This window comes from Ursus arctos, unplaced genomic scaffold (assembly GCF_023065955.2).
Source record: "Ursus arctos isolate Adak ecotype North America unplaced genomic scaffold, UrsArc2.0 scaffold_15, whole genome shotgun sequence".
NCBI classification, from domain to species: Eukaryota; Metazoa; Chordata; class Mammalia; order Carnivora; family Ursidae; genus Ursus; species Ursus arctos.
In genome coordinates, this window is record NW_026622819.1 from 55,524,907 (window position 1) to 55,541,436 (window position 16,530).

General features: G+C 49.9%; 1 protein-coding gene and 1 pseudogene across 12 annotated transcripts in view; one reads left to right on the top strand and one right to left on the bottom strand.

The window, feature by feature from the left end:
• TENM2 (teneurin transmembrane protein 2) overlaps positions 1 to 16,530 on the top strand; it is a 523,183-nt gene that overhangs the window by 412,729 nt on the left and 93,924 nt on the right. For all 12 annotated transcript variants that reach the window (XM_044388563.3, XM_048224309.2, XM_048224310.2 and 9 more), the window contains one exon: positions 1,406 to 1,552. In XM_044388563.3, the coding sequence (XP_044244498.2) occupies positions 1,406 to 1,552 (147 nt within the window). The remainder of the gene's footprint in view (positions 1 to 1,405; positions 1,553 to 16,530) is intronic.
• LOC130543718 (40S ribosomal protein S11-like) lies at positions 12,355 to 13,248 on the bottom strand (annotated as a pseudogene).

The following is a 16,530-nucleotide window of genomic DNA, read 5'->3' on the forward strand; positions in this document are numbered from 1 at the left end:
AAAAAAGAAGATTTGGACCAGAATGGTTTCAAATCAATTATGTCCATCATTGCAAAGCTATTCATCCCCCCACCACAGCCCAGTCCACTTCGTGTAGTTTAAAAAAAAAATACACAGATAGAACTGGAGATAGACATGGTGACAGAGGGGGAGACAGAATTAAAGATAGATATTCAGGGAAGTTACTTTCTGGCGACAATGACATTAATAGCCATTTGGGGTCTATTTAAATGAAGTAAGAAAACACACCTAGATTGCGCAACTCTGTAAATTTGCTAGAAGTCCCTGCATTGTGCACTTAAAACAGGTGAATTTTATGGTATGTAAATTATGGCTCAATAAAGCTGTTAAAGGAAAAATGAAAACATATCCAGGAATTCTTGCCAGCAGCTAGGTTTTGTGAGGGTGGCAACATGCTACGAATTCTGTGCTACTCTCTGCGTCTTCTAGAGGGTGACAGGGACTCTGCTGGGGAGACTTTCCCACCCCGCTTTAGTGCCCCCGCCACCCTTTCTCGGCTCCCCACACCCACGCTCCTGGGGCCCCAGGTCAGAAGGGTGGTAGCTGCTGTTGTTTTAGGTGCTGGAGCAATTAGGGAATTAGGCAGACTGCTGATTTTATACTTCTCCCCACCCCCAAAAAAGAGGAAAGAAAGAAAAGGTTACCATAAAATAACAGTTACTCGAACACCACCTCATTCCTCGTGCACATACACATGTTTCGGGTTTCCCCATTCACGGCATTAAGTACCTACTCCTTCCAGGGCCCTCCGACTTGGCAATATTTTTAAATCATGCTGTAAATAGGTTGAGTGATAAACAGCCAACATTTTAAAGTGCCCCTTAAAACTAAATATTACAGAAATATGAAAATAGCCCAGCAGAACCATCCAGTTCTTCGTCATAGGAAGCTTGTGATAATCATATATAAATATACCCTCATAATTCTGAAAGATGGAGGGCGCTTTGCCTCCGTCCTGGGTTGATAGGGAATTTCCTGTCTTCTGCAGAAAGTACTTCTTAAAAAAAAAAAAGAAAGAAAAGATTTTTTTTTTTTCCTGAGGTAGCCTCAATCTTGAGCTACTGGCTGGAAATTACAGCCTACCTAGGCTTGTAAGCTCAGAGCTGGTTTAGTTTTCTGGAATATTCCCCACTTTGGGAAGGTTGCCTCAGACCCCTTCACACAGGTCAGTGTCATTGGGGATCCCCCGCATCTGGGACCCCACTCTGTCTTGCAACTGCATGCATTGCCTGCTTCCCCGACTCTTTCGAAGGCAGGCACGGGCCCCACTCTGAGGCTGGCCCAGTGGCTGCCCTGCGGCCTTGCTCCCCCTTTGCATGGCTCCCCTGCTGCCCCAGCGCGGCCTCGCGCCCCTCCTTCTCATCCTCTCCATTTCTCCAACCAGATGGCTGCCCCGATTTGTGCAACGGCAACGGGAGATGCACACTGGGTCAGAACAGCTGGCAGTGTGTCTGCCAGACCGGCTGGAGAGGGCCCGGATGCAACGTTGCCATGGAAACCTCCTGTGCTGATAACAAGGATAATGAGGGAGGTGAGCAAGCGTCTTCTCATTCCCAGCCCCTCAAGAGCAGAGCATTGTGTATACTTCCATCGTGAGTCATTTTTCCTGAAAGACCTCCCCTATACTATTGTCAAATGCTGTTGTAACATTTCTTTTGAAGCAAATGCAACAGAGGACGGGCGTCGTTGGGCCAGTGGGGTTCCTGGAGACAAGGGCTGGAGGCACTGGGGTTTGATGCTGGTTTGGATTCTCAAGTACCCACGCCACAGAAAGGTGGCTGGGCCCTGGCTCTGCCTCTGGGCGCCCGTTCCTGCCTGAGCCTTCGGGGCTGGGGGTTACAAACGAATCGATGGCGGTGATCACAGTATGTGTTTCACGCTGCACTCAGACATCTCAGGCAATCCCTTCATCCTTACGACCCTTCGAGATGTTACTTTACAAATGAGGAAACTGAGGCTTAGACCACAGTTAAGTAACTGTTTTAAGAGAAGTCAACCACCAATAGTAAAATTGCGACCCAGACCCAGATCTGACTCCAAAGTCCACGTTCCAACCAGTGGCTGGCAAACCGCAGCCTGTTGGCCACATCCAATCCACTGCCTGGTTTTAGATGAGCTAAAAAAAAAAAATGGTTTTTCTACTTCTAAAGTCAAGGGGGGGACCTAAAGAACAACAATATTTCAAGATATGGGCAAGCTGGGTGGAATTCAAATTTCAGTGTTTACTTATCAAGTTTTATTGGAAAATAACAATGCCTGTCGGTTTGTTTCATCCTCAAAGACAGCTTTGAGGAGTTGGACAGAGACCACGTGGCTGATAAAGCCTAAAATATTTACTCTCTGACCCTTTATAGGACATTTGCCAATCCCTGTTCTGAACCTCTCGACTGGAGTTTCCTGTGTTATTCTCTGATGGAGTGCTAAGATTCGGGGGCTAAATGGGGTTGCGGTAGCGTACGGGCTGTGTGATTTCCTAAGAACATGGAGCAAAGCTCCCTTAACATTAGTACAGCTGTGTGACCTACTCCTGCCAAAATTACTAGCTGGTCAGAATTCCCTCAGAGCAGAAGTTGGTTCGGGGTGTAAGAGGATCCACACATCCAGCTGTTTGATTTAATAAAAATGTGTCTAGTCCCACTCTGTCAATCCCTGTGCCCTGAGACTACCAGCTCGTGCCCTCACGGCCCCAGGAGATCGGCTTAGGTAGTGTCCAGAAAGGGGCCAAATCTGTCAGGGTGATGGATGAAAGTGTTAGATACTCTACTTTTATTCTTCCTCATCCTCTTAATAGACACTTGCAATTTCCATAATCTGTTATTGCTGTTATACTTGTATGTAATGTGTAAATAAGCAAATGAACATAGGAGTACACCAGTCAAAAAAGTTTATAGACCTGATGTAATTTGCAGAGCTCCCATTCATTCATTTAGCTTCCTGAAACAGAGCCAAAATAGAAGCCACTTTAATTCATTTTTGAATGAAGTGAGCCATCACTGCATATATCCATTTTTTTTTTTTCCAAGAGAGACAGTCAAAATCGCATTACTTCTCCTGATAAGGTTCCGTTTTTGCCTCTGGTCCCTGGTGATTTCACCTCGCAAAGTGGTTGCTTCCAGATCAGCTCCCTTCCTCTTCCAGAAAGGAGCTGCTGTCCTGGCTCCCTTCCCCACTGCAGGTGTCAGCCGCCGAAAGCATAGCAAATGGCTGGAATGCTGCACACAGGGGAAGGGGACTGACTCAGTCCCCCCAACACGCCCTGCACCATCTCCATCGCTCTCCACCAGCCCTACTGCTGATGGCAGCTCCTTTCTGGAGAAAACCCAACTCCTGACATAGTAGAACGGGAGGAGGCGTGAGAGGTGCTCTGGGTCCGGGCCTGAGGACTGCACTGCAGGCACACACAGCCTGGGGTCCCTCCTGGTGGGCAGAGGCAGAGCGTGGGGAAGGCAAGGCACAAAAGCAAACGAGGCCCTGATTATGCTAAAGACAATAATGGCCTTGTTATGGGAACTATTAAAGCGAACCTCCCAAGGAAGTAATTAGCCACCAGGAAAAAAAGGCTCTGCACAGTGTTTATAAAAAGAAACTCCCAGTTAATTCAGAGTTGCTTATGTCAGGTGAGAGAGGTAGACACAGAGTGTCTCTCACCTGGTGTAAGCAATTCACAATTAACCAGGTTCTTTTTTTGGAGGAGATTCCTCAGTGCACAGTATCCTTTTTATGGTTAATTACTTCCCTAGGAGGTGTGCTAAGCGCTTTGCTGTTTATTGATAAATATTAAAGCGGCTCCTCGTCAACTCCAGATCCAGTCCTACAGCACACTAATTAGATCACTTTTTTGTTTGTTTTGGTGGGGGTAGCGGTTCTGCCCCAGGCTCTTTCCTGCTTGGGGAGTTCGCAGGCAGGGCTGTGTGGTTTCTGAACCTGACAGTAGGTCAGAGGAGGCGCCCGGGCAGAGCCTGAATGTCGGCCCGGGGATCAGCTGCACCGAACACATTTGTTATGAGCCCCATGAATGGGGAGATAATAGAGTGCTCTTCCAAAGTGATCTGGAAGAGGCAAATCGTTTTTTCATCTGGGAACACTCTACGTTAAAAAAAAAAAAAAAAAAAAAACCTCAGTTTAAAGTGATAGATATTTTTTATTTTAAACTGAGATAGATATAGATACAAATATGGATACAGATATTTGAAGCCCTTACCAGCCTTTTTCAGCCTGGGTTCCTCTGGGAGAGAATTAAGCCCTGGTGCCTTGCGGCCACTAGCAGCTCAGAAACTGTAGCTTACAGCAAAACCACCTGGAGGGCTTGATTAAACACAAATTGCTAAACCTTTTCCCCCAGAATTTTGGATTCCGCAGGCGTGGGGCAGGGCGCAAGAATTTTAATTTCGAGGAAATTTCCAGGTAATGCGGAGGCAGGTTCTCTTTGAGAACCACTGTCCTGAGACATTCATTATATGCAATGAATTGACTTGTCTCCTATGCACGGAGAATGGTACCAGCTAAGTGCCTTCCTTAGAAGACCTGAGAACATTTTCGCTCAAGCATTTTCTGCATTCCGTGGTGCGCCGCTGAGAAGCCCTGTTGGAAAAAGCTGCCTACGAATATCCCCCCAAAACGGTTTATGCCAGTTCCCTACCTTCTAAATCCCATCCCTTTCAAAGTCGCCCAACAACCCCCAGCCATGTGACCACTAACTTAACCTCAGGGAGCAATGGCTGGGGCTGAAGGGGCAAGTTCTCCCTGCCATTGCCCCTGGGAGGTAGGCCCGGTTCAGACAGACCTGCCAGCAAGCAGACTGCCTTTTTAATCGTGAGAGATCTTCACTTGAACTGCTCACCCCAATTTGAAAAAGAAGAGACTCAAAGAAATATTTTTGCTTACAGAAGACAAACACCAGCTCATTAAAGTCTGAGGATACACACAACATGTGCATCGAGTGACAGGCAGATAATATTTAATTATCACCACCAAGACAGAGGTGTGAGATTTAGTTCAGCACAGCCAGGGGTAGGAGAAAGGGTGTAGATTTCCTCTAAAAGTGGGAACCTCGAGGTGGGGAAGCGTTGTTAGACCGTCTGGCCTGGAAAGACAGGCCTTACTCCTTCCCCACAGGCCTTTATCACCCAGAACTTAGAGTCAGGAGCCCCAGCCCTCTGTCTGTACAAAGCCCAGCTCCCATCATTTCAAGCCAGCCTGGGAGTCTGAGGTCGCATGGAATCCTGGCAGATGCTCTCTCCTGTCTGTGGGTGGAGGCCTGGAGTGGGGCAGGTAGGAAAAAGCCCTCCTGTGCTGAGCTTGTCCACGGTCAATGGTGCGTCACATCCTGACTATATTAGCGAGCTGTCTGCGTCTCCCTCCGTGGCGTTAACATAGCACTGAAAGTTAGACTCTTGTTCCTTCTCCTGTCACTTCTCTGGTTGCTCAGGTGACACTGTCACACCATGATGGTGAAGAGCCTGGGCTCAGGAAGCAGTCTTTGTGTCCCACTTCTGTGAGTAACTTGACTCCTCAAAGTCTCAGTTTTCTTGTCTGTGAAATAGGCGTGATGATGCCGGCTGCATTAGCAGGTGTGAGGGTTCACTGACGAAACGTACGCGGGACATTTTACCAGGTGCCATGTTCATGGGGTGCCCTCACGTGCTGCTTGCTGCCAGCTTTAATGTTATTGGTGGTAACGTTGCTGTTGCTTCTAGAATGGATGCTGAGGCCACATAGATGGAGCCCAACCGGTAGTTTTCCCACAGTCCATAACCACCGAGGTTCTAACCAGTGCTTATCAAGCTTCAGCTTTGCATAACCTCCCCGGGTGGTTTATCAAATGTTTACTGAGGGTTTGCTAAATGTTAGACATTGGAAATAGGCCTTTGGAAATACTAGGACAAACATGAAGCATGTCCGCAAAGGGCTCACATCCATCTGAAGAGAGAAGATGTATACCACATTGTTATCATTCTTACAGTCAGGGCGGACAGGGTGGAAGGCCTTCCTTCCGTGGGAGCGTAGAGAGGCGACTGTCATGGAGTGTGGGTGTCGGCCAGAGGACAGGAAAGAAAGCTCATCAGCACATTGAGCCCAACGTCCTCAGTATCTCTCCTAGGAGAGTACTCAAAGCCACCGACCTGTGTGGTCAGTAACCCCTGTGGGGGCTCTTCCGCCCACCAGCAGCTTCTACGCTTCTCTCCCTAATTGAAGGCCTCACGACAGTCTTTCCCAGCCCACCTCCATCTGCGAAGTTTGGTTCCTTGTTTTGCTCCAAAGGAGGCTGCCTTGGGTTAAGAGATGTGAATGCTGGCCTGAGTTCCAGGCACTCCAGCCAGGTCTAAATGAGGAGAAATAACACTGGAGTCTGTCCAAAGCACTTGGAACGGAGGAAGCCCACCCCTTGCCCACGGCCTCCTCCCCCTTTCCCCATCCCATAACCGTCCAAATTGGTTTGACATGATTCAGGGATGCTATTCCGGCATTTATCTCAATTGTTAATTAATAACACCTTGTCTGTGCATTTAGCAGAGCCAAGCTCAGGACTTCAGGGACTCTGGAAGAGTTATAGTTCTCAAGTCCAAATAGTCCCATTTCTTCATCCAATGAGAGAGAAAGCTTGGGGAACCCATTGTAAATGCCTTGATTAATGTGTGCAAATCATGTTGCTGGATTGGTTGGGTGGGAGACAGCTTAGAAGTGCAACATTGCTCTATTAATTGGGTTGGATGAGGATTCCCCTTGCAGTCCAAAGACCTTGTGGCAAATGTAGCTGGAGCCATAAACAGAGTCCCCAATTAGCTCCCAGAGAGGAAAGCAATACATCTAATGCTTACGAGGGAAATGTGGCCTTGAGGCCACTGCCAGCTGGCCAGGCACTGGGTCTCTCTTCCTTGGGAGGGAAGCAGAACTAACCCCCACTGAGGACCACATGGCCACAGGGGGCTGAAATTATTCTGGAGCTTCCAGTATATTTGACTTGAGGCTCTTCCTTTGAGGAAACTGAGGGTTGGGGGTCCGTTTTCTGTTGAGGTTTAAAAAAAAAGAAGAAGGTAGAATTCATTCTTTATCGCACATAAAAACTAGAAGCAGTGAGACCGCTGAGAGCTTACATGCCCCGCGCCCTGTTCTGAGCTCGGTATGCATCTGGGTAATGGGATAGGCAACCAGCGGGGGGCAACTCTGCTGCTGCCCCTGCCCCATGATTTCCGCTCCTCCACACGCAGCCTGAGAGAGAGCTCTGAATCGTAAATCAGATCATGCCATGCCCTCAAAGGGCTTCTCGTATAGTTAAAATCGAAATCAAATGTTTTGCCTTGGCCTAGAGCGCCTTCTGTGATGTGCCCCTTCCTCCTCTCTCGCCCGTCCCCCGCCACCCTCCACAGCAGCTCTGCTGCACCCACTCCCGCCAGCCCCTCGTCCTCCCACGCTGAGCTTAGCTGGACCTCAGGGCCCTTGCCGATCCAGGGCCGGAAATGCTCTGACCTGGGCATCTGGCATGACCAGCTCCTTGCCGCCATTTTCCATTCTCAGCTCAAACAACCCTCCCCAAAGAGGCCTGTGGTGACCTACCCCGGTCTCTCCCACATCACCCTGTGGTGTTTCCTTCACGGCAAATGTCGCACTCCTAAATTATCCCATCTGTATCTTCTTGGTATGTTGTCCGTCACAGAGGACATAGACGTTCTATGAATCTGTCTCTTCATAGTTTTTCCATGTCACAGGTAAGGATAGAGAGGCTGGAGAAGGTAATGTTCAAAGTGGGCTTCCAGCTACCCACTATGATAGACCCCTGGCTACTTTAAAGGCAGAAGCTCATTTCTTCTCAAACACTAACAAAATTTGGAGACTGTTTCCGAAGAAAGTTCCGACAAGTACAGAATTGTTGTTGTTGTTGTAAAGAAGCCTCAGGAAAGGTCGCCTCAAACATAGAACTTGCCCACTGAAGACCTTCTCACAGTAAATGTGTTTGACCATGGAATTTGTTGGGGGGGGAGGGTGTTTAAAGTTCATGAGTTTACCTAACATCACACCTTCAGTCTTTCCTAATCAAGTTTTTAGTAGTTTAAATGATGATTAAGTGTCTCTTAAGGGATTATATTTTTCCCTGATTAGATGACAAATCAAATATTCATCATAAAATCGTGATTAAAATGCATAATTTGCAAAAAAAAAAGTTAATTTAAGTCACTGTGGACTTATTTTAGGGAATTAAAGGATCAAAACACAGATTTCACTGGTGGCAAAGAGTTAATATTTATTTCCTTATGTTGGCTTCCGGTATTTTTGCGTTGGCCAGAGACATGCCTCGACTGTAGCGAGTACCACCTTGGTTCCTGTGACCAGCTTTTGAATAAAGGTTCAAGGGACCTGGTGCCAGGATTAGCTCTTTCGCTCCCACAGCCCTCCCCTCAGTCCAGACCAGTGGTTCTCTACCGGGAGCAACTTTACTCTCCAAGAGGGACATTTAGCAATGTCAGGAGACATTTTATGAGTCACAGCAGGAGGAAGAAAGGAGATGTTACTGGCATCTAGTGGGTAGAGGCCCAGGAAGCTGCTAAAAATCCTATGTACACAGGACAGCCCCCACAACAAACAATAATTGGGCCCAAAATGTCAATAACGCCAAGATCGAGAAATCTGGTGTAAGTATTAACATCTCCTAGGAACATATCTGAGGGGTCCAGAGAGTTCCAGAGCAGGGAATGTCTTTGGCTTGATGTCAGGGGCCTGATGCATCGAGCACTTACTAAAACTGGACCCCATTGCCCAAATAAATCAGGGCAAGAGCCCTAAGAGCCTCTTAGCCTCCTTTACCTAGAGGCAGATAGTAAGGGCCAGACAAGCAGAGTGGCTGACCCAGGCCCCACAGCTAAAATGCAGCCATGCCAGGACTCAGACCCAAGTCAAGAGCCTTCCTCGTGGACCCCTCGTAGCAGCTGACTATTGTGTCCGGGATCTGAGCGGGGCAACCTGTGAGTGCTTAACACCCGCAGCCCCTCAGAAACGCGAATTCGGCAGCATTCTGAAAAATAGCATTGGCGTTAGCTTCCCCCCCGTCCCCCGTTTTGGATTTGGAATGCATTTTTGCCACAAAGTGCTTATGCGCTGGAATGCCAGGGTACAAGCCGGGGAAAGTGGAGCAGTTGGACTTTAAATAGCTAGACGCTCTCTGCCGCACAGCAAGAGCAGCTGCCCAAGGTCTGTGCTCTTTTCTTTGACTTTCCATCTTCTCAGCCAAGAGCTCTGGGGGATTGGAGAGGGGCCAGGACTATGTGGCCAAATGTGAATCCAAAGAAAACTGCAAGGTGTGCCCCAAAGCTGTGTGCACGGTGCTTGCCTCCCTCCCCGGCACCGCAAAGACCAAACCCCTCCAGGGGAATGCCCTCCCTTTTCCTGGGCTCGAGGTACTTCCTCATTGACCTGCCAACCCCGTTTCCCGGAACTCCATGGCCGCACACGCTGAGGGACGCTACCTCTTTGAGTCACAGGAATCGTGGAGTCTGCGGATGTCAGATGCACAGAGACTAAAATATGGAGTCCCCAGCAGTTATAAAACCCAGAGAGGGAAGTAACTTCTTCAAGGCCGAATAGCAGGGTAGGGCAATCCGGGCCAGGGGCCGGGCTTCCTGGCCCTAGCTCCAGTATGCTTTTCTCAACACCATGCTTGCCCCCAAAGGGACCCAGTCACCCTCGAGAGAATGTGTGCGTGGCCTTACTGGTAAGCTCGGTCTGAGACCCAGGAACTAGACTAGGATGAGTTGAGGCACCTTCCTTAATGGTGCCCCTGGGCCAGCCTCCCTCCATTCTCCCTAGTCCCCGCCCCATCACAACTCTTGTCACTGGGTGGCGGTGAAAGCAAACACCTCCCCCCATGCCAGCCGCACACACACGCCCAGCCAGGCCACATGAGTGAGTGGGACTCGGACTCCGCCACGGAGAATCCAAGGTCTGGTGACGGTGTGAAACATACGTGAAACCAGCCATGTACTAAGGGTCCAGGATAGAATGAGGCCGAGAAGCTAGGACAGCCCAGAGAAGGGGCATTAAAGATTTACAGAGCTGGTAAAACTCGAATTTTGAAAGCTACAGAGGACTCCGATCAGGAACACAGGGAAAGCATTGTGGGCAAAGAAATGGCAAAGGTGCAGAGGCAAGGGACAGCAGTGCGTATCTGGGGACCGCTGAGAAGACTGAGAGAGTAGAGGAAGGTGAGGCTGGGGAAGCGGGTCTGGACAGACAGAGCCAGGCCTCGCCTGCCACGCTGGGTGGAGTGGCGTTGACCCCAAGTATTTGCTTTGCCTTCCTGCACTTAGCACCATGGTCTCCACAGTTGCAGGCCGCACCTCTTGCCTCAGACAGAGGCTGATAAATCTGCTTGGGTTATTCCTAAACACAGATGCTCACAGCAGAGAAGAAGGAGTGGTCTTTCTCTCTGTTTCTTCCGTTGCACGTGCGCGTTCTTTCACTGTGAAGGGAGAAGACAGCCTGGCAGGGTGATAAAGAGGCTTTGGGGCCAGGGAGTCTGGGTTCACATCCTGGCTCCACCGCTGATGGGAGCAAGTTGACCTATCTCTGTGAGCCTCAGTTTTGTCCTCTGTAAAGTGGGACTGATGCTAGTTGCCACCTCACAGGATACTGTGAACTCAGATTAGTTAATACATGGAAAATACTTAGTACAGAGGTTCTCTTAGGTACTGGGCATCAGAATGCCCAGGAAGGCATAAGGAACAGATCGCTGGGCCCGACTCGGAGTTCGTGGTACAGTAGGTCTGGTGCAGGGCTGAGGGCTATGCATTTCTAACAAGTACCCAAGTGATACTGACACTTTGGGAACCTCTGACTTGACACAACAGGTACCGTTTTGGGGGGAACTCAAGTGCTGACCGCGATTCCTCCAAGTGTGTCCTCCCTGGGCCACCTGAGGGGGAGGACAGGCCAAAAAGCTCTGCGCCCCAGGCAGTGGCGGCTTGCTCTGCATACGGACCCCAGGGCGTCACTGTAATCACTGAAGCCCCTGCCACAGAGATGTGGCTACGGAGAGGGGTTCAGGGCCCCCCCTTCCAAGAGCACTGGAGTAAAGCACAGCTGTGGGAAGAGCGTGCTAGAAGAGGGTATGTGGTAGCTGGCCCCGGTCTCTCCCCCCGTGACTTCCTGGGGCTTCTCCCATCCCCTTCAGGCCCGAAGTCGGTGCTGTGCCCTTTTCTGCTGGGGTCTGCAGGCTCTTGGGTCAGGCAGGCTTGTGTAAGTTCTGGCTCCAGTTCTTACTGGCTGTACCTCCTTGAACAAAGCACCTGACCAGTCTGAGCCTCTGTCTCCTCATCTGTAACCTGGGAACAGCAACGCCAACCTCACAGGCCTTTTGAGAGGTTTGACTAGCAAGTTTACAGAAAGTGCCCGAACACCACCTTATTTAAACGACAGGCCTAATTATTAGCATCTCCCTGTGCAATGTGACTTGGGAGACTCTGAACACACACACTGTTCCCAATCAAAAGTTCATCATATCAAGTAATATGTAGTATTTCAAAATCAGAAATCCATCTTTTGGTCCCTGTTCTAATGTACAGTCCCCCTCAATCCCATACCCACCCATGCTGGGATGAGTGTATTTTCCCTCAGAGACCACAACCCAGGGATCTGGGTGGCTCAGGGACTTATTGTCTGTCTGTATAGGGTTAAAAAAAGTCCCTGAATTAGCTGCTGACACATAACAGTTGAGGATTCCATTTAACCACCGAAAAACTGAGAAGCTAGGGAGTAGTTTGTCCAAAGTCAACAATGAAGTGCTGGGATTGGAGCCTGGCTCTCCTAATTCTGAACGTCTTGCTTGTTCTCCTTCCAGACCCGTTTTCTGAAAGTATATATCAGGTTCACCAGAGAGTCCAGAGCTGCTGTGATCTGGGATAGGGCAGGCAAAGGGGAATCCAGGAGAGAAAGGGACCCTGCAGTCCCTGGGGCAAACTTCTACTTGTACTTCTGCTGTGCTTACTCATAAAGCACATGGCGCAGGGGGAGCAGATCCAGGGAGAAATCTCCAGCCCACTGGGGCCCATCACCCAAATCCCCGTTTGACGCACTGCACCAGCGCTGCCACTTCCCAGCCACCGCGTGGCCCACTGCGGTAGGCGTCCCCGAATCTCTCCCGCGCCCCCTTTGCCTGTGAGTGTTGCTGGTCAGATGGGCGAGCGCACCCTTATCTGGCCCCTCCACTTCTTCCCAGCCATGAAGGCCATGGTTTCTTACTATCTTTCCACCTCTACCAGGGTCATGCAACCAGTTTCACTGGGCTGGACCATTGGTCCCCCAGCTTCCAGTCTATTCCACACAAAGCAGTCAGAAGAATCCTTTCACTTTTATTTTTATTTTTGTCTTTTTTAGCTGGACCCATGCCTGGGGAAATAACTTTACTTTCTTGGGATATGGGCAGAAGTCTCAGAACTTCTGGAATTGCTTCTTGGCGTCGGTGGTCTTGGTGACCTTGAGCGTGTTGAAGTACACAGTGTCACTCAAGGGCTGGCACCCACTGTGACAGTGTCACCAATCTGGACATCCCAGAAGCAGGGGGACAGGGGCACACACATGTTCTGGTGGCGTTTCTCGAATTGGTCGTACTTTCAGATGTAGGGGAGGTGGTCTCGGTGGATGACAGTGGTCCTCTGCACCTTCTTTCTTGGTCACATCAGACAGAATCTGCCCTCTGATGGACATGTGACCAGTACGGGGGCATTTCTTGTCAATATAAGTGCTCTCGGTGGCCTCCTTGTGTGCCCCGAAGCCCAGACCGATATGTTCGCAGTATCACAGGACCTTCTCCTTGCCAGTTTCTCCAAGCGGCCCCCTCTTCTTTTTTTTTTTTTTTTAAGATTTTATTTATTTATTTGACAGAGAGAGAGACAGCCAGTGAGAGAGGGAACACAAGCAGGGGGAGTGGGAGAGGAAGAAGCAGGCTCATAGCGGAGGAGCCTGATGTGGGGCTCGATCCCATAACGCCCGGATCACGCCCTGAGCCGAAGGCAGACGCTTAACGACTGCTCCACCCAGGCGCCCCCCCTCTTCTTATTCTGAAAGACGGTCAGCTGCTTTTGGTAGGCACGCTCGGTCTGTATGTCCATCCTCTCCCCAGCTGCCTGAAAAAAAGAATCCTTTTAAAAGTCAGGCCATGTGATGGCCCTGTGCAAACCTTCCATGGGCATGACATCTCCCACAGAACGGGATCTGGGTCACAAGCATCGCTCCGCATTAGCGGGCTCTTGCTTCCACCCAGCACTTACATCGTCCTCTACTCGTCTCCATCATCCAGCCCAACACCCACCGTCTTGTCGTCCCTACTCTCAAGATACTTTCCCACCCTGGGCCTTTGTACCTGCCGTTACCTCTGCCCAGAATGTTCTTCCTCCAGAGGTTTCCAGGGCTTGTTTCTTCATCTCATCAGGCTTCTCCCAAACATCCCTTCTGGGAAGCCTTCCCTGCCCCAGCCCCATCTAAAGCAGCCACCCCCTCCCTTCCTCCATCACTCTCCCAACCCTTTACCCTACCTTACTTTTCTTTAGAATGCTATTACCTTCTCCAAGTCTATTACACATTTCTTTGTTAATAGTGTGTTTTTTCCCCTCTAGAATCTAGGTTCCTAACTGCAGGGTCCCTCTCTCTCTTGTTCAGTCCATTATTAAATGAACTGAATGAATGGAAGTTTTTTTTTTTTTAAAGATTTTATTTATTTATTTGACAGAGATAGAGACAGCCAGCGAGAGAGGGAACACAAGCAGGGAGAGTGGGAGAGGAAGAAGCAGGCTCATAGCGGAGGAGCCTGATGTGGGGCTGGATCCCATAACGCCAGGATCACGCCCTGAGCCGAAGGCAGACGCTTAACCGCTGTGCCACCCAGGCGCCCCTGAATGAATGGAAGTTTTAATGAGAAGTCTCTAGGACAGAAAGCAGTTGTCTTTTATTCAACACAGTATTTTAGTATGAATATGTTGCATTTTAGGATTAAAAAAACACATCCATACAATGACACCCAAGTCGCTACAGACCATTCACACCCTTTCATTAATGCAAACAAAAATGTAAAGGTAGGCTGTGTGTTTATTCAGTTAGATGTGAACACGTGGTTAAACTGCTCTTCATCTATTGTCAACTTGGCTCACCCTGTAGATGGACTTCCCGTGGGCTAGTGCAGTAGGTATGCAAGCCCCGTTGTCCTCCTCTGAGACAAGAGGAAAGGCAGGGGCTGCCGAGAATCACGGTGAGTGAAGCCAGACCTCCCAAACCATGGCCAGCCTGGGGAGGCCCAGAGTAGTGAGCGAGATCAGCAAATCTGGGGCTGGGCCAGCTGTGTGCGAATCCCAGCTCCTCCACTCACGGGCAGCTGCCCGACCTTGCAAATAACGTAACCTCTCCAGGCCTGGGTTCTCCATCTGTAAAGCCAGAGTAAACAGATGGTTGCTCTACACTAAATGCTTTTGCACAAGCTTAGTTAATGTCTCACAAAGGCCCTATTAAACGAGTAGTATTATTATTTCCACTTTACTGATGAGAAAACTGAGGCTCAGAGAAGTAAGCTGATTAGCCTAAGGCCACACAGCCAGTATGTTGCAAACACAGATCCTGTGACGTTAATTGGCGGTCCAGTACTGGCTCCTAGGCCCTACGCCACAGAGCGAATGTGAAGATGAAATGAGATCTCCAGGGCGTGCTAAGCACAGTACCTGAAGCCTTGCCATGTTTAGGAATTAGTACTTCTGATTTCCCTAATCCAGCCGGAACCTTCATGATAGCCGAGCCTCGTCCCTTCCCCACTTGGCAGTCTAGGGCTACTTCTTTATGTACCGGGAGCACAGGCATCATGCCCTCTGCTAATTCTCCCAGCTCAGGGGCCAGTCCTCCCACCTGCCTCCAGGAGACAGGGTCTCTCTTCAGGCAGAAAGTAACTGTTCCGGTTTGTTGCTCTGAGGTGTCGGTGGTGACAGCCCCTTTTCTTTCTGAGGGGCCTAGCAGGTCACTGTCTGGCACCCCACCAGCCCGCCACCCCCTGCTGGGCTGGCTTCTGTCTGACCTGTCAGTGGGCTCTTTGAAAGGGACGTTGATGGGGGGCAGCGGGGAGGGGCCGAAACAGCGGGCAGAGGGTGAGCATTTGGGGACATCGGTGGCTGAGATCAGAGACCCTTGCTCTCTCTTGCCAGTAGTTTTTGTAACAGAACAGCGGGTAGATAGCAGTAGGCAGGATAGAAATCCCCCAGGTATTAAAAAACATGGCCCTAGGCTAACAAGGGTGAGGCTGTGCCGAGAGGCCTGTCAGGGAATGTCCAAGGTGGGCAAACTCTCATCAAGTGAGATCATGATTCCTGGCGACTCTGTCCAGGTTGAGGACAGGCAGCAGAGGAAGGGGGGAGAGAAGGGGGAAGAGGAAAGAGAGAGAGAGGCTAAGAGAAAGAACTAGAGAATGAAGATGTTTGGCGAAGCCTCGACATTTCCTCCCCCACGTCCTACACCATTCACAGGTGCCTTTATATGGCCGTGACTCTTCACACCTCCTCTGAGGAACTGAAGATAGAAGCCAAACGTAGGCTTTGGAGCTGGACGGCCAAAGGGTTACTCACCCCTCCATTATTAACTAGCTGTGTGATTGTGGGCAAGGCTCTTAACCTCTCTGAGCCTCAGTTTCTTCCTCTGCAAAATGGAGGCTACAGAAGCCACCTCCCAGGGTCCGTGTGCACACGCGGGTTGATGGCTGGGCAGGGGGCAGGGGGCAACACAGCGGGGCTCCAGTGCAGGCCGAGGAACAGCCGTGTGGCGGTCCACCCGTCAGAAGTGGGAGCTGGGGCAGAGGGCCGGCAAAGACACTCTGCGTCCCAGCGTTTCACAAAATAAATCTCCCTCCAATATGTATTTAAATTGTCCCTGTTCGACATAGTAAAAGAGCTTAGTGCAGGCACTACCATGTCATGGTGGTGGGCACTCCTGTGTCGATTTGGAATGTTCTACTCTAACCGCGCTTACAGGGCAGCTTCGTGTAGGACTTGGCTTCAGAGTGCAGCACCCTGGGTCAAAAGACAGTCCTAGCGTGTCGAAGCCGTGTGGGCCTAGGCTAGTTCTTTACTCTCCTTCTAAATCTCTAGGTCCTCACTTGTAAACAGTGGCGCTGGTGATCCCTGGAATTCTGGTGGTGATTTAACGAAGGGATGTGGGTAAAGCACTTAGCACAGTTCCTGTCACCTAGTAAGCTTTTCATAAGTGCCAGCCATTAGCTCTGATTAGACGTGGTTGCCATTAATGCTTCATCATTCTACTGACTCCCAGGATGTCTCCTAACATACGGCCTCTATGCTGAAATACGCTGGCTTTGGGAGGCACTGGGAGGCCAAGGACAGGGGCTCTGAGCTTATGTGCTAGTAGTGATGATGTGGTTTGTGTTGTACTTAATCACCCCAAAGCGTGCATTTTATGAGATCAGTCAAGCATAGGGCTATTGAGTAGAGGAAGGTGTGGCTGGTCCTTCCAAGGATAGAGCTCCCAAGCCTAGAG